This window comes from Portunus trituberculatus, chromosome 12, assembly GCF_017591435.1.
Source record: "Portunus trituberculatus isolate SZX2019 chromosome 12, ASM1759143v1, whole genome shotgun sequence".
Taxonomy (NCBI): Eukaryota; Metazoa; Arthropoda; class Malacostraca; order Decapoda; family Portunidae; genus Portunus; species Portunus trituberculatus.
In genome coordinates, this window is record NC_059266.1 from 12,739,282 (window position 1) to 12,765,483 (window position 26,202).

General features: G+C 43.8%; 1 protein-coding gene across 4 annotated transcripts in view; it reads left to right on the forward strand.

The window, feature by feature from the left end:
- LOC123502590 (huntingtin-like) overlaps window positions 1-26,202 on the forward strand; it is a 420,122-nt gene that overhangs the window by 312,161 nt on the left and 81,759 nt on the right. For 3 of the 4 annotated variants that reach the window (XM_045251745.1, XM_045251744.1, XM_045251747.1), the window contains 3 exons: window positions 743-836; window positions 22,738-22,917; window positions 23,098-23,351. In XM_045251745.1, the coding sequence (XP_045107680.1) occupies window positions 743-836; window positions 22,738-22,917; window positions 23,098-23,351 (528 nt within the window). The remainder of the gene's footprint in view (window positions 1-742; window positions 837-22,737; window positions 22,918-23,097; window positions 23,352-26,202) is intronic. The other variant, XM_045251746.1, reaches the window with a different exon arrangement.

The window sequence follows — 26,202 nt, forward strand, 5'->3', positions numbered from 1 at the left end:
CATATAAAATGCCTGGTAGCTCAGTATGATTTTTGTGAACCCTCTATTGGAGGACACTTGCACACTCACCAGTTTCCTTATTTTTACCACTAAATAAACCTCATTGGTGCCATTGTAAGTTTGTAAATGAAAAACTACAGACAACGCAGAAGAATGTTGTTGTTTTCTCTCAACTGTGGCACTGCGTCGGGACTAGGGATGTGCACCGGTATCTAGTATGTTGTAATGCTGATATGTTAGGTTAGGTAATGCCAGTATTACTGGTATCAGGATGGGATAACCATGTGTGCAGCCATTCGAGTACCAGGTATTTTTTTAAGTACTAGGTTGAACTTTTGTGTTTGAGTATTGAAAAGTTTGACTTTTAAGACATTCAAGTATTGAATCTTCACTGTGTGTAATAAGTTAATGAGAAAATTACATTTTGAACATAAAGTACATTACATCTAGAAATGAAATGTAGCATTGGCAACTATAAATTGTAGCAAAAAACTGCAGATTCTCTGTAAACTTAATTTTTATTGCATGACATGTTGTGTAGTTTTGACAGGTAGACTCAGGAGATCTTTACTTCTAATAGAGAAAGAAAGATCTCCAGAGTTATCCTGTGTTTCATGGTCACCACATTCCATCATTATTTATATAACCTAAAAACACGAGGGAAAATCAGAGAACATACCCTCTCCATATTTCTCTCTTTCAATTTTATGACTTCATGATGATGTGAGTCTACCCTCCACAGTAGTCCAGTGGTGAGTGAGGCTACAGGACCCTCTAGCTGCCTGTCCCTTGAGTTTATGCGGCGATGTGGTCTGCTGGTGTTCTCAGAGTTTGTGGTAAGTTTTTATTCTTGTAGGTGTATATATATATATTTTTTTTTTTTATTTATTTATTTATTTTTTTTAATACATTGGCACCTTGTAATTTAAACTTAATTGATTTTTTGTGAGGTTGTTCAAATTGGGAAGTAATTCCTTTCATTCAAATTAATGTAAAAAAAAAATCAATATGCTTCATGTCCTGGAATTCCCCTATTTTTTCTCTCACTTTTATGGGTTTATTTCTTATGTCCTAATTTAATGTCATCTTCTAAACATAGAACCAGATTAACCCCTTCAATATGATGATCCATATGTAGACATCATGACAAACCAGTAGCATATACAGTGACACCTATGTAAATGTTATCTTTACATTCTAATTTAGTTGCTGCTGAGTAAGGAATATACAGGGAGGAAGTTGTGGTGTGGGTTAAAGTTTGGAGGACAGTGACGATGCTGCCATCTGTTAGAAGCAAGTACTTTCATAGGAAACGTTTTCAGGAATAACGTAAGAAGATTTCTCCCATGCATCCTCCCCACCTCCTATTTTTTCCTGCATTCTCTCATGGTTATGAACTTATAAGGCAAATGAAACATTTATCTATATATATATATATATATATATATATATATATATATATATATATATATATATATATATATATATATATATATATATATATATATATATATATATATATATATATATATATATATATATATATATATATATATATATATATATATATATATATATATATATATATATATATATATATATATATATATATATATACACAGGCAACCCCGTTTAATGAAGGGGTTACGTTCCTAAAAACACTTCGTTAAGCAAAACTTCGTTAAGCGAACCGATTATAACAAGTTTAACCCCTGATTTGAACTTCCATTGAGAGTAAGCAAAGCGAGAGTGCATCATAGTACAGTAAAAGATTTAATGAAAGTAAAAATTATGAAGTTAAACATTTAGGTAGTTTAATTTAAGTCATTATAATGTACACTAATGTATGTGTATGCGTAACTTTATAATGTTGATGATCTTAACTTTATGAAGGGAGGGAGAGTGAAACGGGAAAGACACTAACCGGCAACCTGTGGAATGTAAACAAAGTGTGCATCATGGTACCGCATACAAAACTTATGTACCACATTTCCACAAGGCTTTCCATTTTATCCATTGTCGAGTCACGAGTTCAGGTGGTTCTTTTAGCTTTCAAGGAAGATGAGGTCTCACCAGCCTTCTTAATAGAGTCTGCTGACTTAAAAATAGTAGACAGTAGATGGAGTCAAGATGGTGGCCAGCAATGTTATTAGTTTTTTGGCCTCTCTCTTGTCTGTGAATAATACCCAGCTTCACTTCGAGAGTAAGACACTTCCTGGTCTTCTTAGGAACGTTAGGCCACATTGCAGGGCGTTTTGGTGGTAAGTTGAACTAAGGAAGATGAGCTGCTGGTGACGCTGTTATGTTCTGACTGGGGAGTGAGTGGTGCACGTGATCTTGATCTTGATCTTGATGCTACAAGTGAGTCAGGCCTTTGTATCAGCAGCGCCTGTGTTGTCCACGAGAGGCTTGATCTTGATCTTTATTCTACAGGTGTCTCAGGATTTCTCCTGAGACAGGCCTTAGTACCAGCAGCTCCTGATGTATTCAAAAGCCTGTCAGCTTGCATGATACGGTGGGGCTTTCAAATTTGGAAAAAATTACCTGGATAAACCTTCGTTAAAGCAAGTTTGGTGTTCGTTAAACGAGCAGATGGTAGTAAAATGAAATCTTCGTTGTAGCGAAATTTTGTTGTATGAACCTTCGTTAAATGGGGGTTGCCTGTATATATATATACATATATAAATATATATATATATATATATATATATATATATATATATATATATATATATATATATATATATATACACATACAGTAATTGCCCGCATATCTGGATCGCCACTATCCGGAATTCGCTAGTATCCAGAGCTGCCCCCAAGCATATTCCAATCTACCGCATGAGCGATCTCTTGATCCCGCTAGGCAGCACCAGCATCACAGTAACACTTTTTCTGTCGTCTTCAACGATTTCCATTGGTTTTTTATTGTTCTGTCAATTCTTTCCGTCGTCTTGAGCCAGACGGAACACACTGTTTTCCTCTTGTGTCAATTTTTAGCCAATTAAAATCTATGGTTTCTAACCAAAATTTTTATAATAAAATTTATTTTCTTGCTAATTGGAATGATGTTATAATCTCAACTTAATAGCATCTTCATAAGTAGATGTAAATATATATGTGTGTGTGTGTATATATATATATATATATATATATATATATATATATATATATATATATATATATATATATATATATATATATATATAATTTTTCCAGCCTAGCAGCAAAAACTGGTTCAGTTGTTTGTTTACATTTTTCTGTGAGACGCTCCAAGGCAGAACTTCCAAGTATCAAATGGCCAAGATGAGTTGCTCTGTCGTTTGTGAATTAATTTTTTGATAATTAGATAACCTTTCTGTCAGGAAGCCATTTTTAAATGTCTTGTGTAGTTGTGTCATAGCCTGACTCACGCCTTACACAGTACTTGGCCAGGAGTCAAGTAGGGAGGTGTGTCATTTAGCTCTCTAATTTTTGCCTGACAGGTGTAAGTTGACGAGAATTAGAATGAGAAACATCAAAGAGAAGACAACTAGAAACAAACAAACAAATGTATCGTTGGGAGACAGCTGGACTTTCAATTCTGGCCTCCCCTCTCCCCTCAGTCATGTGTGTTATCTCCCCCTCCAAGACGCTCCCTCACCCCATGCCTCACTGCCAGGCTTCACCATCTCTATATCATAAGACTGTTATGATCTTTTCAAACTTTTTTTTTCTTACTGGCATCATCATCACAACTTTACAGGACATAGCTCTCACAATAACACAATTACAAAAAATTATATTGAGACAGAGGTAGAAAGCTGTACCAGACAAACAATAAATACTTCACTATCATTATCTCACTTCAACACACTAATAATGACTCAGATAGTGTCCAGTTCAGCAGTGAAACAGTAGATTGCCATGACGCAGCTGATGGCACCTTCCCAACCCTCACATTTTCTACAGAAGCAGGTATCTTATATGTTATCATTTTATCATGCTGCAGGAAGTCATTATTGTATACACAATCATTTAATGTGCTTTCATTCATTGTTTTCTTACCCATTTGGGTTATGTACATGTTTTTTTTCTCAATTTATAAGGGGTTGGGAGTGGAAATTCCACGTATCCGGATATTTCGCGTATCCGCCAGGGCCTTGGCTGCTATAATCTGGATACGCAAGCGATTACTGTATATATATATATATATATATATATATATATATATATATATATATATATATATATATATATATATATATATATATATATATATATATATACACACAGTAATAATCCACTTAACGAACAAGATTGGGGTGTCAAAGCTGTTCGTAAAGCAAAAATTCGTTAAGGGGACCTAATTTTCCCATAGGAAATAATGGAAATAGGGGGAGGGATGCATTCTGGGCTGGTCCCCAACATACCACATGGGTTAAAAAAAAAAAAATTATATATACGTTTGGCAGGATATTGGGCCACCGTTGTACCACTACTTTTATGATGTCATATGAGTCATTGGAAGTTAGAGGAGCTATGTACAAATTCTCTCACATTCTCGCATTTATGTTCACAAAACAACATTTCTATTAGCTTTTTATAAACCTTGCCCCCAAGAAAGGATTGTTTTGTAATGCATAAAGGGAAATCTTACATGGAATACCAAAAAATAAAGCAGAGATGAGATGAACCACATGCGAAGCGGGAGACTCGTGGCGACTCGGCCGCTTCTTCTTCTTCTTGTGACCCTTTTAGCCTGCGTGTTGTCTTTCCCCATGATATTTGTTTCCACTCCTCTATTGCCAGCTATAATGGATATCATATCTTTGTATTCATATACGCTCATGCCAAGAGGATAACCTCGACTCGGTGGCACTGAGCGACAGTGAATTATAAATGAAATACCGCAGTATTTCATTAGTAATTCATTATCACTCAGTGCTACGGAGTCAAGGTTATCCTCTTGGCATGAGCGTATATGAATACTAAGATATGATATCCATTATAGCAGGCAAGAGGAGTGGCTATAAACATCATGATGAAAGTAACATGCAAGCAAAAGGGTCACAGAAGAAGAAGCGAGTGATCGTCTCCGCCTCTGTAACTCAGGAGGTGGTGGCATAGTGGATAAGGTGGTGGCGTGGGATCGGGCAGGCGTCCACGCGAGGTTCGAATCCCACCACGTACAGCCTTAAAACACTTTGCCATTTGTCGAGTGGTTTAAAGTTACCTACATGTCACCATGATACCCAAGTTCTAGGTGGTTACACCCAAGATGAGCTTGGGTGGTGATATGGGCCCTAATATGGGTACCACTATAAATAAAATTGCCTGCACCACTAATGGGCGGAAGCTGAACAGCGCTTCCCATACACTCTTCAAGTGTGCCTACAGGCGCTATAGGCCTTACCGTAAAAAAAAAAAAAAAAAAATCTCATCTCCGCTTTATTTTTTGGTATTCCATGTAAGATTTGCATTACAAAACAATCCTTTCTTGGGGCAAGGTTTGTAAAAAGCTAATAGAAATGTTGTTTTGTGAACATAAATGCATATATAAGACAGTAACACCACCTCCAGAGGTGGTGTTCCCAGCAACCTCAGAGCAACCTGATAGCAACCTTGTCACCGTCCCTCCAAGCGTTCATGGATGCCATTTCGCTGCAAGAGGTTGCTCTGATGTTGTTAAAGAATCTTGGATCCAGCTCCAGGAGCACTAGAGACAGAGGCGGGGAGCCAGCCAATCACAGCGAAACTACCGCGTTCGGTCCCTCACCCAGCAAATTCAAACCCAGAAAATTCGCTAAAACGGATGTGGTTGTACGTTATGTGGGTTTTTGGTCTAACTTTATATAGTACGTTAAATTGGAAATTCGTTAAATGAACGTTCGTTAAGCGGAGTATTACTGCATATATTTTCTGCCTGCCTCCGCCTTGGCCACACCATACTCCTCACTTGCACTGCCTAGGTCTGTCTCCTGACCCCTTCTGCCCTTGGTGTTGGACTACCCCTGAGGCCATGGAACATTTCCTGCTTCAATGCTTCAATGCTTCCACTCTCAACATACTGCAATACGCTCCCAGCTCTCTGCCCTGTCCACCATAACACTAGACATGCCCACCCACTCTCCTGGTGGCCTCAGGCATCCAACCCTCCTGGCAACCTGCTGTCCTTCGCCTTACTTGTACCTTCTTGAGGAAGACCACCCAGCTACCACGTCTGTGACTACCCCAGGGCTCATAAGGATCCAAAAGAGGCCACGAAAATCTATGGATCCTTATGAGCCCTGGGATAGTCCTGTGTGGGTATCACAGGCATGGTAGCTGGCCGGTCTTCCTCAAGAAGGCACAAGTAAGGCGAAGGACAGCAGGTTGCCAGGAGAGTGGGCAGGTTGAGTGTTGTGATGGCCAGGGCAGAGAGCCGGGGGCGTAGTGCAGTATATTGAGAGTGGAAGCAAGGGCATTAAAGCAGGAAATGTTCCATGGCCTCATGGGTAGTCCTACACCAAGGGCAGAAGGGGTCACGAGACAGACATAGGCGGTGCAAGTGAGCACTGAGCGTGGTGTGACTCAGGCGGAGGCGTACGATGGCTGATGTGCCTTGCGCTCCTTCCCGTGACTGACTGACTGTTTGAATCTTGTAACAGCGCTCATCCTCCCCCGCTGATGGACCCCCCATCCCTCACCCCTTACTACCTGCGACCCATGCACCATCTGTTAGAAGCTAAGCTCCCTAATCAATTCCTCCAGCCCGCTCATTGAACCCGTATATCCTTATAAAATCCTTGCTGCCGAGTGATGCCATATTCTGTCATGGGTCTTGCTTAACCTCTTCACTACGGACAACAGAAAATGGCTGGCTGGGTGGGGGTGGGGAGATACCTGACCCAGAAGTATCTCTCTCTCTCTCTCTCTCTCTCTCTCTCTCTCTCTCTCTCTCTCTCTCTCTCTCTCTCTCTCTCTCTCTCTCTCTCTCTCTCTCTCTCCATTACAGAAATAATGATGATGGTAAGTAATTTTTCATGATAGGTACATACAATAAGAAATGAACCCACACAAATATTATAGAAAATATATATATATACTCTGCCTTCTGAAGGCCATTTACTGAAGATGACAAACAAGAGAAAATGTTAAATTTTATTGTAAACTAATCTATTGGTACCATAAAAAAAAAAATTAATTAATTATTACCAGCATGGCACATCAATACTTATCTTGATATAAGAGCAGCCATGATGCAATACGTGTGTTATCGGATATGTCAGAAGTCATTGTGTTGAAGGAATTAAAAACATATTATCATAAAAATGAAAGAAATGTAACCTGTGAGGCTGTGACGCATATTTATAAATATCAGTGGACCACCACTCTGACTCAATGCCATCTAGCAGTGAGGAGTAACAATGCCATCCAGCAGTGAGGAGTAACAATGCCATCTAGCAGTGAGGAGTAACAATGCCATCCAGCAGTGAGGAGTAACAATGCCATCCAGCAGTGAGGAGTAACACTGCCATCCAGCAGTGAGGAGTAACAATGCCATCCAGCAGTGAGGATTAACAATGGCGTCTAGCAGTGAGGAGTAACAATGCCATCCAGCAGTGAGGAGTAACAATGCCATCCAGCAGTGAGGAGTAACAATGCCATCCAGCAGTGAGGAGTAACAATGCCATCCAGCAGTGAGGATTAACAATGCCATCTAGCAGTGAGGAGTAACAATGCCATCCAGCAGTGAGGAGTAACAATGCCATCCAGCAGTGAGGAGTAACAATGCCATCCAGCAGTGAGGAGTAACAATGCCATCCAGCAGTGAGGAGTAACAATGCCATCTAGCAGTGAGGAGTAACAATGCCATCCAGCAGTGAGGAGTAACAATGCCATCTAGCAGTGAGGAGTAACAATGCCATCCAGCAGTGAGGAGTAACAATGCCATCTAGCAGTGAGGAGTAACAATGCCATCCAGCAGTGAGGAGTAACAATGCCATCCAGCAGTGAGGAGTAACAATGCCATCCAGCAGTGAGGAGTAACAATGCCATCCAGCAGTGAGGAGTAACAATGGCGTCTAGCAGTGAGGAGTAACAATGGCGTCTAGCAGTGAGGAGTAACAATGCCATCCAGCAGTGAGGAGTAACAATGCCATCCAGCAGTGAGGAGTAACAATGCCATCCAGCAGTGAGAAGTAACAATGCCATCCAGCAGTGAGGAGTAACAATGCCATCCAGCAGTGAGGAGTAACAATGCCATCCAGCAGTGAGGAGTAACAATGCCATCCAGCAGTGAGGAGTAACAATGCCATCCAGCAGTGAGGAGTAACAATGCCATCCAGCAGTGAGGAGTAACAATGCCATCCAGCAGTGAGGAGTAACATGCCATCCAGCAGTGAGGAGTAACAATGCCATCCAGCAGTGAGGAGTAACAATGCCATCAGCAGTGAGGAGTAACAATGCCATCCAGCAGTGAGGAGTAACAATGCCATCCAGCAGTGAGGAGTAACAATGCCATCCAGCAGTGAGGAGTAACAATGCCATCCAGCAGTGAGGAGTAACAATGCCATCCAGCAGTGAGGAGTAACAATGCCATCCAGCAGTGAGGAGTAACAATGCCATCCAGCAGTGAGGAGTAACAATGCCATCCAGCAGTGAGGAGTAACACTGCCATCCAGCAGTGAGGAGTAACAATGCCATCCAGCAGTGAGGAGTAACAATGCCATCCAGCAGTGAGGAGTAACAAAGCAGTGAGGAGTAACAATGCCATCCAGCAGTGAGGAGTAACAATGCCATCTAGCAGTGAGGAGTAACAATGCCATCCAGCAGTGAGGAGTAACAATGCCATCCAGCAGTGAGGAGTAACAATGCCATCTAGCAGTGAGGAGTAACAATGCCATCCAGCAGTGAGGAGTAACAATGCCATCCAGCAGTGAGGAGTAACAATGCCATCTAGCAGTGAGGAGTAACAATGACATCTAGCAGTGAGGAGTAACACTGCCATCCAGCAGTGAGGAGTAACACTGCCATCCAGCAGTGAGGAGTAACAATGCCATCCAGCAGTGAGGAGTAACAATGGCGTCTAGCAGTGAGGAGTAACAATGCCATCCAGCAGTGAGTAGTAACAATGGCATCTAGCAGTGAGGAGTAACAATGCCATCTAGCAGTGAGGAGTAACAAATCCAGCATGAGGAGTAACAATGCCATCTAGCAGTGAGGAGTAACAATGCCATCTAGCAGTGAGGAGTAACAATGCCATCTAGCAGTGAGGAGTAACAATGCCAAGCACATGCCATCATCCAGCAGTGAGGAGTAACAATGCCATCCAGCAGTGAGGTAACAATGCCATCCAGCAGTGAGGAGTAACAATGCCATCCAGCAGTGAGGAGTAACAGCATGGAGTAACAATGCCATCCAGCAGTGAGGAGTAACAATGCCATCCAGCAGTGAGGAGTAACAATGCCATCAGTGAGGAGTAACAAGCAGTGAGGAGTAACAATGCCATCCAGCAGTGAGGAGTAACAATGTGAGGAGTAACAATGCCATCCAGCAGTGAGGAGTAACAATGCCATCCAGCAGTGAGGAGTAACAATGCCATCCAGCAGTGAGGAGTAACAATGCCATCCAGCAGTGAGGAGTAACAATGCCATCAGTGAGGAGCAGTGAGGAGTAACAATGCCATCCAGCAGTGAGGAGTAACAATGCCATCCAGCAGTGAGGAGTAACAATGCCATCCAGCAGGAGTAACAATGCCATCTAGCAGTGAGGAGTAACAATGCCATCCAGCAGTGAGGAGTAACAATGCCATCCAGCAGTGAGGAGTAACAATGCCATCCAGCAGTGAGGAGTAACAATGCCATCCAGCAGTGAGGAGTAACAATGCCATCCAGCAGTGAGGAGTAACAATGCCATCCAGCAGTGAGGAGTAACAATGCCATCCAGCAGTGAGGAGTAACAATGCCATCCAGCAGTGAGGAGTAACAATGCCATCCAGCAGTGAGGAGTAACAATGCCATCCAGCAGTGAGGAGTAACAATGCCATCCAGCAGTGAGGAGTAACAATGCCATCCAGCAGTGAGGAGTAACAATGCCATCTAGCAGTGAGGAGTAACAATGCCATCCAGCAGTGAGGAGTAACAATGCCATCCAGCAGTGAGGAGTAACAATGCCATCCAGCAGTGAGGAGTAACAATGCCATCCAGCAGTGAGGAGTAACAATGCCATCCAGCAGTGAGAGTAACAATGCCATCCAGCAGTGAGGAGTAACAATGCCATCAGCAGTGAGGAGTAACAATGCCATCCAGCAGTGAGGAGTAACAATGCCATCCAGCAGTGAGGAGTAACAATGCCATCTAGCAGTGAGGAGTAACAATGCCATCCAGCAGTGAGGAGTAACAATGCCATCCAGCAGTGAGGAGTAACAATGCCATCCAGCAGTGAGGAGTAACAATGCCATCCAGCAGTGAGGAGTAACAATGCCATCCAGCAGTGAGGAGTAACAATGCCATCTAGCAGTGAGGAGTAACAATGCCATCCAGCAGTGAGGAGTAACAATGCCATCCAGCAGTGAGGAGTAACAATGCCATCCAGCAGTGAGGAGTAACAATGCCATCTAGCAGTGAGGAGTAACAATGCCATCCAGCAGTGAGGAGTAACAATGCCATCCAGCAGTGAGGAGTAACAATGCCATCCAGCAGTGAGGAGTAACAATGCCATCAGTGAGGAGTAACACTGCCATCCAGCAGTGAGTAACAATGCCATCCAGCAGTGAGGTAACAATGCCATCAGCAGTGAGGAGTAACAATGTGAGCAGTGAGAGTAACATGCCATCCAGCAGTGAGGAGTAACAATCATCCAGCAGTGAGGAGTAACAATGCCATCCAGCAGTGAGGAGTAACAATGCCATCCAGCAGTGAGGAGTAACAATGCCATCTAGCAGTGAGGAGTAACAATGCCATCCAGCAGTGAGGAGTAACAATGCCATCCAGCAGTGAGGAGTAACAATGCCATCCAGCAGTGAGGAGTAACAATGCCATCCAGCAGTGAGGAGTAACAATGCCATCCAGCAGTGAGGAGTAACAATGCCATCTAGCAGTGAGGAGTAACAATGCCATCCAGCAGTGAGGAGTAACAATGCCATCCAGCAGTGAGGAGTAACAATGCCATCCAGCAGTGAGGAGTAACAATGCCATCCAGCAGTGAGGAGTAACAATGCCATCCAGCAGTGAGGAGTAACAATGCCATCCAGCAGTGAGGAGTAACAATGCCATCTAGCAGTGAGGAGTAACAATGCCATCCAGCAGTGAGGAGTAACAATGCCATCCAGCAGTGAGCCATCCAGAGTAACAATGCCATCCAGCAGTGAGGAGTAACAATGCCATCCAGCAGTGAGGAGTAACAATGCCATCCAGCAGTGAGGAGTAACAATGCCATCCAGCAGTGAGGAGTAACAATGCCATCCAGCAGTGAGGAGTAACAATGCCATCCAGCAGTGAGGAGTAACAATGCCATCCAGCAGTGAGGAGTAACAATGCCATCCAGCAGTGAGGAGTAACAATGCCATCAGCAGTGAGGAGCAGTGAGGAGTAACAATGCCATCCAGCAGTGAGGAGTAACAATGCCATCCAGCAGTGAGGAGTAACAATGCCATCCAGCAGTGAGGAGTAACAATGCCATCTAGCAGTGAGGAGTAACAATGCCATCCAGCAGTGAGGAGTAACAATGCCATCCAGCAGTGAGGAGTAACAATGCCATCCAGCAGTGAGGAGTAACAATGCCATCCAGCAGTGAGGAGTAACAATGCCATCCAGCAGTGAGGTAACAATGCCATCCAGCAGTGAGGAGTAACAATGCCATCCAGCAGTGAGGAGTAACAATGCCATCCAGCAGTGAGGAGTAACAATGCCATCCAGCAGTGAGGAGTAACAATGCCATCCAGCAGTGAGGAGTAACAATGCCATCCAGCAGTGAGGAGTAACAATGCCATCCAGCAGTGAGGAGTAACAATGCCATTCAGCAGTGAGAAGTAACAATGCCATCCAGCAGTGAGGAGTAACAATGCCATCCAGCAGTGAGGAGTAACAATGCCATCCAGCAGTGAGGAGTAACAATGCCATCCAGCAGTGAGGAGTAACAATGCCATCTAGCAGTGAGGAGTAACAATGCCATCCAGCAGTGAGGAGTAACAATGCCATCCAGCAGTGAGGAGTAACAATGCCATCTAGCAGTGAGGAGTAACAATGCCATCCAGCAGTGAGGAGTAACAATGCCATCCAGCAGTGAGGAGTAACAATGCCATCTAGCAGTGAGGAGTAACAATGCCATCCAGCAGTGAGGAGTAACAATGCCATCTAGCAGTGAGGAGTAACAATGCCATCCAGCAGTGAGGAGTAACAATGCCATCCAGCAGTGAGGAGTAACAATGCCATCCAGCAGTGAGGAGTAACAATGCCATCAGTGAGGAGTAACAATGCCATCCAGCAGTGAGGAGTAACAATGCCATCCAGCAGTGAGGAGTAACAATGCCATCCAGCAGTGAGGAGTAACAATGCCATCCAGCAGTGAGGAGTAACAATGCCATCCAGCAGTGAGGAGTAACAATGCCATCTAGCAGTGAGGAGTAACAATGCCATCCAGCAGTGAGGAGTAACAATGCCATCCAGCAGTGAGGAGTAACAATGCCATCTAGCAGTGAGGAGTAACAATGCCATCCAGCAGTGAGGAGTAACAATGCCATCCAGCAGCAGTGAGGAGTAACAATGCCATCCAGCAGTGAGTAACAATGCCATCCAGCAGTGAGGAGTAACAATGCCATCTAGCAGTGAGGAGTAACAATGCCATCCAGCAGTGAGGAGTAACAATGCCATCTAGCAGTGAGGAGTAACAATGCCATCTAGCAGTGAGGAGTAACAATGCCATCCAGCAGTGAGGAGTAACAATGCCATCTAGCAGTGAGGAGTAACAATGCCATCTAGCAGTGAGGAGTAACAATGCCATCCAGCAGTGAGGAGTAACAATGCCATCCAGCAGTGAGGAGTAACAATGGCGTCTAGCAGTGAGGAGTAACAATGCCATCTAGCAGTGAGGAGTAACAGTACTGCCATCCAGCAGTGAGGAGTAACAATGCCATCAGCAGTGAGGAGCAGTGAGGAGTAACAATGCCATCCAGCAGTGAGTAGTAACAATGGCATCTAGCGGTGAGGAGTAACAATGCCATCTAGCAGTGAGGAGTAACAATGGCGTCTAGCAGTGAGGAGTAACAATGCCATCTAGCAGTGAGGAGTAACAATGGCGTCTAGCAGTGAGGAGTAACAATGCCATCCAGCAGTGAGTAGTAACAATGGCGTCTAGCAGTGAGGAGTAACAAGCAGTGAGGAGTAACAATGGCGTCTAGCAGTGAGGAGTAACAATGCCATCTACCAGTGAGGAGTAACACAGTGAGGAGTAACAATGCCATCCAGCAGTGAGGAGTAACAATGCCATCCAGCAGTGAGGAGTAACAATGCCATCTAGCAGTGAGGAGTAACAATGCCATCCAGCAGTGAGGAGTAACAATGCCATCCAGCAGTGAGGAGTAACAATGCCATCCAGCAGTGAGGAGTAACAATGCCATCCAGCAGTGAGGAGTAACAATGCCATCCAGCAGTGAGGAGTAACAATGCCATCCAGCAGTGAGGAGTAACAATGCCATCCAGCAGTGAGGAGTAACAATGCCATCCAGCAGTGAGGAGTAACAATGCCATCCAGCAGTGAGGAGTAACATGCCATCCAGCAGTGAGGAGTAACAATCATCAGCAGTGAGGAGTAACAATGCCATCCAGCAGTGAGGAGTAACAATGCCATCCAGCAGTGAGGAGTAACAATGCCATCCAGCAGTGAGGAGTAACAATGCCATCCAGCAGTGAGGAGTAACAATGCCATCCAGCAGTGAGGAGTAACAATGCCATCCAGCAGTGAGGAGTAACAATGCCATCCAGCAGTGAGGAGTAACAATGCCATCCAGCAGTGAGGAGTAACAATGCCATCCAGCAGTGAGGAGTAACAATGCCATCCAGCAGTGAGGAGTAACAATGCCATCCAGCAGTGAGGAGTAACAATGCCATCCAGCAGTGAGGAGTAACAATGCCATCCAGCAGTGAGGAGTAACAATGCCATCCAGCAGTGAGGAGTAACAATGCCATCCAGCAGTGAGGAGTAACAATGCCATCCAGCAGTGAGGAGTAACAATGCCATCCAGCAGTGAGGAGTAACAATGCCATCCAGCAGTGAGGAGTGCCAAGCAGTGAGGAGTAACATGCCATCCAGCAGTGAGGAGTAACAATGCCATCCAGCAGTGAGGAGTAACAATGCCATCCAGCAGTGAGGAGTAACAATGCCATCCAGCAGTGAGGAGTAACAATGCCATCCAGCAGTGAGGAGTAACAATGCCATCAGTCAATGCCATCTAGCAGTGAGGAGTAACAATGCCATCCAGCAGTGAGGAGTAACAATGCCATCTAGCAGTGAGGAGTAACAATGCCATCCAGCAGTGAGGAGTAACAATGCCATCCAGCAGTGAGGAGTAACAATGCCATCCAGCAGTGAGGAGTAACAATGCCATCCAGCAGTGAGGAGTAACAATGCCATCCAGCAGTGAGGAGTAACAATGCCATCCAGCAGTGAGGAGTAACAATGCCATCCAGCAGTGAGGAGTAACAATGCCATCCAGCAGTGAGGAGTAACAATGCCATCCAGCAGTGAGGAGTAACAATGCCATCCAGCCATCCAGCAGTGAGGAGTAACAATGCCATCCAGCAGTGAGGAGTAACAATGCCATCCAGCAGTGAGGAGTAACAATGCCATCCAGCAGTGAGGAGTAACAATGCCATCCAGCAGTGAGGAGTAACAATGCCATCCAGCAGTGAGGAGTAACAATGCCATCTAGCAGTGAGGAGTAACAATGCCATCCAGCAGTGAGGAGTAACAATGCCATCTAGCAGTGAGGAGTAACAATGCCATCCAGCAGTGAGGAGTAACAATGCCATCTAGCAGTGAGGAGTAACAAACAGCAGTGAGGAGTAACAATGCCATCTAGCAGTGAGGAGTAACAATGCCATCCAGCAGTGAGGAGTAACAATGCCATCCAGCAGCGAGTAGTAACAATGGCGTCTAGCAGTGAGGAGTAACAATCCAGCAGTGAGTAACAATGCCATCTAGCAGTGAGGAGTAACAATGCCATCCAGCAGTGAGGAGTAACAATGGCGTCTAGCAGTGAGGAGTAACAATGCCATCCAGCAGTGAGGAGTAACAATGCCATCCAGCAGTGAGGAGTAACAATGCCATCCAGCAGTGAGGAGTAACAATGCCATCCAGCAGTGAGGAGTAACAATGCCATCCAGCAGTGAGGAGTAACAATGCCATCCAGCAGTGAGGAGTAACAATGCCATCCAGCAGTGAGGAGTAACAAATCCAGCAGTGAGGAGTAACATCCAGCAGTGAGGAGTAACAATGCCATCCAGCAGTGAGGAGTAACAATGCCATCCAGCAGTGAGGAGTAACAATCCAGCAGTGAGGAGTAACAATGCCATCTAGCAGTGAGGAGTAACAATGAGGAGCAATGCCATCCAGCAGTGAGGAGTAACAATGCCATCCAGCATGAGGAGTAACAATGCCATCCAGCAGTGAGGAGTAACAAGCAGTGAGGAGTAACAATGCCATCCAGCAGTGAGGAGTAACAATGCCATCCAGCAGTGAGGAGTAACAATGCCATCCAGCAGTGAGGAGTAACAATGCCATCCAGCAGTGAGGAGTAACAATGCCATCCAGCAGTGAGGAGTAACAATGCCATCCAGCAGTGAGGAGTAACAATGCCATCTAGCAGTGAGGAGTAACAATGCCATCCAGCAGTGAGGAGTAACAATGCCATCCAGCAGTGAGGAGTAACAATGCCATCTAGCAGTGAGGAGTAACAATGCCATCCAGCAGTGAGGAGATGAGTAACAATGCCATCTGCCATCCAGCAGTGAGGAGTAACAATGCCATCCAGCAGTGAGGAGTAACAATGCCATCCAGCAGTGAGGAGTAACAAAGCAGTGAGGAGTAACATGCCATCCAGCAGTGAGGAGTAACAATGCCATCCAGCAGTGAGGAGTAACAATGCCATCCAGCAGTGAGGAGTAACAATGCCATCCAGCAGTGAGGAGTAACAATGCCATCCAGCAGTGAGGAGTAACAATGCCATCCAGCAGTGAGGAGTAACAATGCCATCCAGCAGTGAGGAGTAACAATGCCATCCAGCAGTGAGGAGTAACAATGCCATCCAGCAGTGAGGAGTAACAATGCCATCCAGCAGTGAGGAGTAACAATGCCATCCAGCAGTGAGGAGTAACAATGCCATCCAGCAGTGATGCCATCCAGCAGTAACAATGCCATCCAGCAGTGAGGAGTAACAATGCCATCAGTGAGGAGTAACAAGCAGTGAGGAGTAACAATGCCATCCAGCAGTGAGGAGTAACAATGCCATCCAGCAGTGAGGAGTAACAATGCCATCCAGCAGTGAGGAGTAACAATGCCATCCAGCAGTGAGGAGTAACAATGCCATCCAGCAGTGAGGAGTAACAATGCCATCCAGCAGTGAGGAGTAACAATGCCATCCAGCAGTCCAGCAGGAGATGCCATCCAGCAGTGAGGAGTAACAATGCCATCCAGCAGTGAGGAGTAACAATGCCATCCAGCAGTGAGGAGTAACAATGCCATCCAGCAGTGAGGAGTAACAATGCCATCCAGCAGTGAGGAGTAACAATGCCATCCAGCAGTGAGGAGTAACAATGCCATCCAGCAGTGAGGAGTAACAATGCCATCCAGCAGTGAGGAGTAACAATGCCATCCAGCAGTGAGGAGTAACAATGCCATCATCCAGCAGTGAGGAGTAACAATGCCATCCAGCAGTGAGGAGTAACAATGCCATCCAGCAGTGAGTAACAATGCCATCCAGCAGTGAGGAGTAACAATGCCATCCAGCAGTGAGGAGTAACAATGCCATCCAGCAGTGAGGAGTAACAATGCCATCTAGCAGTGAGGAGTAACAATGCCATCCAGCAGTGAGGAGTAACAATGCCATCCAGCAGTGAGGAGTAACAATGCAGTGAGGAGTAACAATGCCATCCAGCAGTGAGGAGTAACAATGCCATCAGCAGTGAGGAGTAACAATGTCAGCAGTGGAGTAACAATGCCATCCAGCAGTGAGGAGTAACAAGTGAGGAGTAACAATGCCATCCAGCAGTGAGGAGTAACAATGCCATCCAGCAGTGAGTAACAATGGCATCTAGCAGTGAGGAGTAACAATGCCATCTAGCAGTGAGGAGTAACAATGCCATCCAGCAGTGAGGAGTAACAATGCCATCCAGCAGTGAGGAGTAACAATAGCAGTGAGGAGTAACAATGCCATCTAGCAGTGAGGAGTAACAATGCCATCAGCAGTGAGGAGTAACAATGCCCAGCAGTGAGGAGTAACAATGCCATCCAGCAGTGAGGAGTAACAATGCCATCCAGCAGTGAGGAGTAACAATGCCATCCAGCAGTAACAATGCCATCCAGCAGTGAGGAGTAACAATGCCATCCAGCAGTGAGGAGTAACAATGCCATCCAGCAGTGAGGAGTAACAATGCCATCCAGCAGTGAGGAGTAACAATGCCATCCAGCAGTGAGGAGTAACAATGCCATCCAGCAGTGAGGAGTAACAATGCCATCCAGCAGTGAGGAGTAACAATGCCATCCAGCAGTGAGGAGTAACAATGCCATCCAGCAGTGAGGAGTAACAATGCCATCCAGCAGTGAGGAGTAACAATGCCATGCCATCAGCAGTGAGGAGTAACAATAAGCAATGCCATCCAGCAGTGAGGAGTAACAATCCAGCAGTGAGGAGTAACAATGCCCAGCAGTGAGGAGTAACAATGCCATCCAGCAGTGAGGAGTAACAATGCCATCCAGCAGTGAGGAGTAACAATGCCATCCAGCAGTGAGGAGTAACAATGCCATCCAGCAGTGAGGAGTAACAATGCCATCCAGCAGTGAGGAGTAACAATGCCATCCAGCAGTGAGGAGTAACAATGCCATCCAGCAGTGAGGAGTAACAATGCCATCCAGCAGTGAGGAGTAACAATAACAGTGAGGAGTAACAATGCCATGCCATCCAGCAGTGAGGAGTAACAATGCCATCCAGCAGTGAGGAGTAACAATGCCATCCAGCAGTGAGGAGTAACAATGCCATCCAGCAGTGAGGAGTAACAATGCCACAGCAGTGAGGAGTAACAATGCCATCCAGCAGTGAGGAGTAACAATGCCATCCAGCAGTGAGGAGTAACAATGCCATCCAGCAGTGAGGAGTAACAATGCCATCCAGCAGTGAGGAGTAACAATGCCATCTAGCAGTGAGGAGTAACAATGCCATCCAGCAGTGAGGAGTAACAATGCCATCCAGCAGTGAGGAGTAACAATGCCATCTAGCAGTGAGGAGTAACAATGCCATCCAGCAGTGAGGAGTAACAATGCCATCCAGCAGTGAGGAGTAACAATGCCATCCAGCAGTGAGGAGTAACAATGCCATCCAGCAGTGAGGAGTAACAAGTAACAATGCCATCTAGCAGTGAGGAGTAACAATGCCATCCAGCAGTGAGGAGTAACAATGCCATCCAGCAGTGAGGAGTAACAATGCCATCCAGCAGTGAGGAGTAACAATGCCATCCAGCAGTGAGGAGTAACAATGCCATCCAGCAGTGAGGAGTAACAATGCCATCCAGCAGTGAGGAGTAACAATGCCATCCAGCAGTGAGGAGTAACAATGCCATCAGCAGTGAGGAGTAACAATGCCATCCAGCAGTGAGGAGTAACAATGCCATCCAGCAGTGAGGAGTAACAATGCCATCTAGCAGTGAGGAGTAACAATGCCATCCAGCAGTGAGGAGTAACAATGCCATCCAGCAGTGAGGAGTAACAATGCCATCTAGCAGTGAGGAGTAACAATGCCATCTAGCAGTGAGGAGTAACAATGCCATCCAGCAGTGAGGAGTAACAACTGCCATCCAGCAGTGAGGAGTAACAATGCCATCCAGCAGTGAGGAGTAACAATGCCATCTAGCAGTGAGGAGTAACAATGACATCTAGCAGTGAGGAGTAACAATGCCATCCAGCAGTGAGGAGTAACAATGCCATCCAGCAGTGAGGAGTAACAATGCCATCCAGCAGTGAGGAGTAACAATGCCATCTAGCAGTGAGGAGTAACAATGCCATCCAGCAGTCCAGCAGTGAGGAGTAACAATGCCATCTAGCAGTGAGGAGTAACAATGCCATCCAGCAGTGAGGAGTAACAATGGCGCCATCTAGCAGTGAGGAGTAACAATGCCATCAGTAGCAGTGAGGAGTATGCCACAGCAGTGAGGAGTAACGCAGTGAGGAGTAACAATCTAGCAGTGAGGAGTAACAATGCCATCTAGCAGTGAGGAGTAACAATGCCATCCAGCAGTGAGGAGTAACAATGCCATCCAGCAGTGAGGAGTAACAATGCCATCCAGCAGTGAGTAGTAACAATGGCGTCTAGCAGTGAGGAGTAACAATGCCATCCAGCAGTGAGGAGTAACAATGCCATCTACCAGTGAGGAGTAACACCAAGTTTATAATCATAACCAAACACCTCAACACCCTCACTGTTATGGCAGCAGGTGGAAAAAGATTGAGCCACACAATCTCCTACAAACTACAATTGGTAGATGATGCCAAGGAACTTGGCAATAGAGCAGCTGCAAGGGCTTTTGGCCCACCACCTAGGGAATAAATGATAAGTGTCTGGTAACAGTAAGAAGCATTTTATTCATGTTATTACAATTGCTCTCATTATGTTGTTATTATGATTCTTGATTAGGAAAGTTTTTTATACAGTATTATTTCTTCATTTTTGTACTATTATATGGTATAAAACTGGCTAAAACTGACAAAAATAACAGCCTGGAAGTTCTTAAACCCACTCTTGTATATGTCTCTTTCACTGGGCTGCTTCTCTGTTGATATTCCAGTTGTGTGTGTTGTTGGGTACCTCTTTTAGGCATGCCAAGCTCATTGCTTGGCACAGAGGCAGCGTATCACTCAGGTCCAAACCAGGGATAGTCACATGGTTTTGTGCTGTGTTTTGTTTGTGGCACCCAGCACTCTTGCAAAGCAAGGAGGAGCTCCATGAGTTACCCACCTGCTGGTCAGTGGTGCCACACAGCATTTCTTCCCAGTAAGCCCTCTTCAATAAAGTTTTAGGAGCCTTAAAATTTCCAGCATCCCCATCTCCACAGTGTGAGGGTGTAACTCTCCTCACATGTCCTTCTGAAGAGGATCCTGATGAGAATTGCCACATTATCTGAGGTGCTCACATGTCTAATGGTTGGCACTGTACTGTGTGGGGAAAAAGTTCTGTCACCATAGGATCCAGAGAGGATCTGGAGATATGAGTGAGGAAGGTGACTTTATTGTGGAGGTTGCGTACTACCAGCAGAGTGTTGAAGATATCTGGAACACTATGCTGGTTCAAATCATCTATGATTACTACTCTATCACACTAGCTGGCCATCATCATGGTATCAAAGCTCCACCCTGTGATGGGGGTGATGGACATGGAAGAAATGGTTCAAAGTTCAAGGTCACCTGCATGGGTAAGGCCAAATTCATTCAGGCAGGTATGGTCAGATCACTTACGGCTGTGCATAGCACATAACACAGATGTATGCTGTTTATCAACACAGCTACTCTGTTATCACTCACTATGTTGCACTGTAGTGCATCCGTTACATACTACCTGCTGGTATGCGTCACATGTGGCTAAGGCGTAAATTCAACCAGGTGGGAGCGTCAGGTCACTCATGGCTGAAAACATCTTTGCTTGCATACACAGTACAATTATATATTGACTTTTCTACGTAGCTTCGTTCTATTTTCACACTATGACGTACGGCACTGCACTTATTATACACTACACACTGGTGTGAGTTACGCATCACAACAAGGTGTATGGCCACAAGAAAAACACAAAACACACAAACTTCTTGGTCGATGTCCTGTCTCCCCCACATGTGTCCCTTCCGCCCTCCATCTCTCTCTCTCTCTCTCTCTCTCTCTCTCTCTCTCTCTCTCTCTCTCTCTCTCTCTCTCTCTCTCTCTCTCTGAAAATAAGAACAATCATGAGAATTGGTAAATAGAATGAGACTGATAAAGAATGAAAATTGAATTATACAATTGAAAAAAGGATAAAGTAAGTACAGTAAGACCCCACACTTGGCGAATCTCAGCTTGGCGAAATTAACTTTTGGCAGTAGGATGGCCACAGACCCCCAAGTGCATGCTTGGCGATTTAAATTCAAACTTGGCGGCCACATGGTGAACCACGCGGCTCCCCAGTGACGTGAGACTTCTCTCTAAGCCTATCAGAACGCAATGTGAGAGTCCACTTCAGCCATTTTGTTTGTGCTACCCTCTGTTCTGTTAGCGTGGGAACGAATCTGGCGATTTATCGCCAACATTGCCTCTACCAGCACAACAGGTGGTACCGGTGGGGGTAAGGACAATGGTGGTGGCGGCAAGGATGAAAGTGGATGAGGGAAACGGGTGGAAAAACGGGAGTTACAGCCTTTATATCATGTCTTATTAGCTTTATTTGTTGTTTATTGGTCTGTTTTGTACATGTATTCTAATATGTGAAGGCAAAAGATTTTATTTCAGCTCAAAAGATGGTATTTTAGAGGTCAAAAGAGAGACTTTGGCAATGACCAAAGACTGATTGAGGCATTTTTTTGGCAATTTATATGGTATAAAGAACTCGTGCTTGGTGAAATTTGCATTTGGCAATAGTTTCGCCAGACTAATTAATTCACGGGGGCTTACTGTATGGCAGAATGAATGAGGGGAGAGTGAGCCAGGTATCACTGCCTTGTCCCTTGCCTCTGACAGATAAGAGGGAGAGAAGGTGACAGAGGAAGGTTTGAGACCAAACAAAAACATTTAAAGCATTTGATTATAGCATACAGATGATTACAAATATAATATTAGAGTATATAAAGTTGTATATCTGTGGCTTGCCTTTAGAAAGCAGAGCTTTTTAGGCAGGAAGAGGAACAGAGAGGAAAGGAACAATGAGAGGAAGTGACATACGAGGAAGTAGAGTACATGGGGCAAGAAAATGGAGGAAAGAGAGAAAGAGTGATGGAAACAAGCATGATGGATGTGGTAGGAAATTTAAAGTGATAAGGGAGAGAGGCAGAGAAGGAAGTGGAAGGGAAAGGGAGGGAGAGGAACAGTAGAGCAACTGACTGAGTGGTGTTTCTTGAATGATTGCTTTTATGTGAATTGGAAGACAAAATTTGTTGGCCAATCTTATTGAATTGTGAGGTGTTCAAATTGATGATTTTCAAATCGAGACTGTCCATATTTTGATGAGAGTTGATGTTAATTGAAATGGCATATATATTGTCAATTAGATCAATGTATTACAATCTTACATTGAAAGATTTGTATTGTTTATGAATGAGGACTAATTTTGACCATAGTACCAGAGACATTCTAATGTTTGTATTAATATATACTGTAATTATGACTAGACCTGATGAAATTTTTCTTGTAAAATCATGACTTTTTTGCAATAAGTATTCTTTTTAGTGTACTAATATCCTATAGAATGTGAGATGCTTGTTGTTGCATGGCATTTCATATGTTAATACATAGTGGTTAAATAAGAACCTTGTTTTGTGTTTATGTGCACAGGTAAGGCACATGCAGGAGGGGGAGTGGTTGACATGGCTGGTGGTGCAGCACATCAGTGACGTGGTCTTGCTTCACACTGAGCCGCCCATCCATACTTTGCTGCAGTCCATTCATAGTTCACAGGCTGCCTCTGCCCTTCTCATCCAGGCCATCCATGCACGTTGCGACTATGTACACAAGGTGAGGGCTCGGACTCCATAGATTGTAATCGTGCCTCCTTTTCTGATAGGATAGGGGATTTGCATGCTATATATTAGTTTTCCTGCACCTTGAGTAATGGCATTAATTTTACTTAGATTAAATTAGTTATTTTAATTTGTCATGACAGCCACCACTGAAACAGACACTCCTTCTTAACAGGCTGAGTATGGTGGGCACATCATCACTTTGGTGTCTGGGGTGCACATCTCGCAGTCTGGTGCATTGGTCATCTTTGTAGTGGAGCGACTTCTTGCCTCATCCTACTTGGCCGTGACACGAGCTGCATGTGCCCTGGCAACACGACGGCTGCAGCTACTCCTGAACATGTCCCCAAACCAGGTGGCACTGCAGCTCCCCCTTGAAGACACTTCTAAGATCATCACTTTCCTTAAGAACCACAACTTGGAGAAACGGTGTGTTGAATCCTTCACTCTTGATGCATGAAAAATGTGTGTTGCTCAAATATGCCGTAGGTCCATGAACACTAACTTGTATACATTTCTATGTATTGATATAATCTCTCTCTCTCTCTCTCTCTCTCTCTCTCTCTCTCTCTCTCTCTCTCTCTCTCTCTCTCTCTCTCTCTCTCTCTCTCTCTCTCTCTCTCTCTCTCTCTCTCTCTCTCTGTACAAAAAGAAGTAATAGACAAGCATCCACTACCTGCATTCATCAGTAATTGAGCATTGGCCCATGTTGACATTCAATACTGATAAGATGACCTTCTTAGCCTCATCTGCATGCACACACTAAAGTGATCATGTGGTTCTAGAAACTGAATGAGAGGTTTAGGAAATTTTTAAATGAATGAGGGACACAAAGAAAAAAATTTAATTGTGACAAGACAAATTTCGAAGGATTAAGAAATTACTTTGGCTGTATTGATTGGAAGGAAACCATGCAAGGCAAGACAGTCCAAGAGAAGTATGATATATTCCTAGACAGTTACAATGAGTGGGTAAAGAGATATGTTCCTGAATACAGACTAAAAGAGAGCAAACACACGCAACATCACATGACATGGTTGCATGTTGTGGTAGTATACTCATTGTACTTCATGTCATGTTTTTTTTTTTTTTTTTTTTTTTTTTTTGTGCGCTTGGATAATACCACAGCCTGTAAGTCAAATTTTTAAGGTCTTTTTTATGGTCAAAGCATCAGGGGTCAGCTTGTGGAGTAGATATAAGATAGTAATCCTCAAATATATTTGCACCAGTAACATCAGGATACCTGAAAACTGCTACTGAACTTTGCCTAAGGGCTGTATTTACATGTTATTCTAGTGAGACATAGTAGAAACTGGAAGCTGCTACTCATGAAGACTGCACATACTGACATTGTAGTAAGTAGGAAGAATAATATGCCTACACAATAATGTAGTTTATTATTATAGAATATTTTATTGATAAAAAAGCTAAAATTATAATAATTTTGTAACAAAATTATCATGGTTGACTGCTCAGTTCTGCCACCTAGTGACTAGCACTCCATTTGAACAGCTCTTTAGGTGCAATATTTTAAGTATCACTTTGTTTTTTAATATTTCAGATATTTTAGGTATTATGTTTTAGCTTTTGTATCAATAAAATATTCATTAGTAATAAAGTAAGGTATTTGTATAGGCACGTTGTTGTTCCAACTTACTACAGAGTGTCAGTCCTCTGCACAACATGGTGGAGGAAGAATCTGTCTCTCTGAAACAGGAGTCCTATCTGGCCTCCCTGAGTCCCTTGCCTATGAAATATTCACATCACTCTTGAACATATTCTTTTTTGGAGTATGTGTAGTCCCCATGAGTAGCAGGACTGTAGGTGGATGGATGCTTACCATTAGAGTTTTAAAAGTAAATATTCATCTGATATAGTGGTGACAGTTGAGTACAGAAAGATAAACTAAAAACTGGCAGCTTGTTTATGTTGAAATGCTTGAAGTCGGTGGTGTTTTCAATCTGTTTCAATTGTTTTATTTATTTTACTGTAGAGAAAAGCTAATTTCCATTCAAGTACTTAGTGACTCAGGGTGACTTTGGGCCAGGCTAAGCAATAGTTTAGGGGGATCAACTTATCTGCAAGGTAAACCTATAGTACAACATTTTGGGGTCAAATTATAGAGGTCAATTTATATGGTAGGATAAAGTAGAGAATAGAAGGGGTGAAAGCAAATTGGAAGAATTACAAAATGCATGGAAACAGGAACAGGAAGAGGAAAAAGTTAAATTTTCAGAGGTAGTAAGGAAGCAAATTCTAGAAAAGACAAAAGACACTATTATATAAGTAATTAAGGAGAAAGATGATCTAGTGAGGGATATACTGGATAAGAGAAAATGCATCTTAATTGTTGGGATGAGGGAAAAAAAATCCAAACAAATTTGTGAGAGAGCAAGAAGAGAGAGAATTGGCCAAATTTATTATCAAACAGGTCAAGACAGCACACAGGAGTTGGACCAGGAAGTGGAGGAAGTGATTAGGTTGGGAAGATTTAGTGAAGGGGATAAAAGACCAATGAAAGTGAGAATGAGATCACAGGTGGCGGTGGAGGAAATTATGACAAGAAAAAGGAAACTGGCTGATGATACTGAATTTAATGATATATGGATAAAAAGAGATATGAACCCGGAAGAGAGGGAAAAGGAGAGAGTGCTAAGAAGTAAAGCTAAGGAAAAAGACAAGAAAAGGACGGAGTTCAAGAAGAAGAATTTCTACTGGAGTGTTATAGATATGAGACTGAAGAATTAGTATCTTTGGAAAAAGGAAGAGGTAATGGAAGAGGCAAGAGATTAAGAATGACTTATACAAATATAGATGAGTTGCTGTTCAGTGTATTGTAGGTTAGAGATTATTTGAAAGAAAAAAAGACCAAATGTAATGTGCATACTAGAAACAAAGCTGAGGGAGGAGGTCCATGTTAGCTTTAAGGAAGAGGGATGTAATAGCTGGAGGAGAGACAGGAAGGGAAAAGGGAGAGGAGAAATGCTAATAATGGTTCATGATAATATATGTGTGAAGGAAGTGCAATACGGTGATGGCATGGGAGAAGTATTGGGAGTTACTATCAAGACAGAGGAATAAAGAAAAGGAGAATTGTAGTTATGTATGTGCCACCTAAGACAAATACATGGAGTACTGAAGAACATAAGGAAATGCAAGGAAAAATAATTAAGTCCTTATATAATTTGATTAGAAGAGATGGAAAAATACTTTTAGTAGGAAACTTTAACTGTAAAAGAGTAAACTGGAGAGAGATGGAAGTAATGGGTAAGCTGGATAG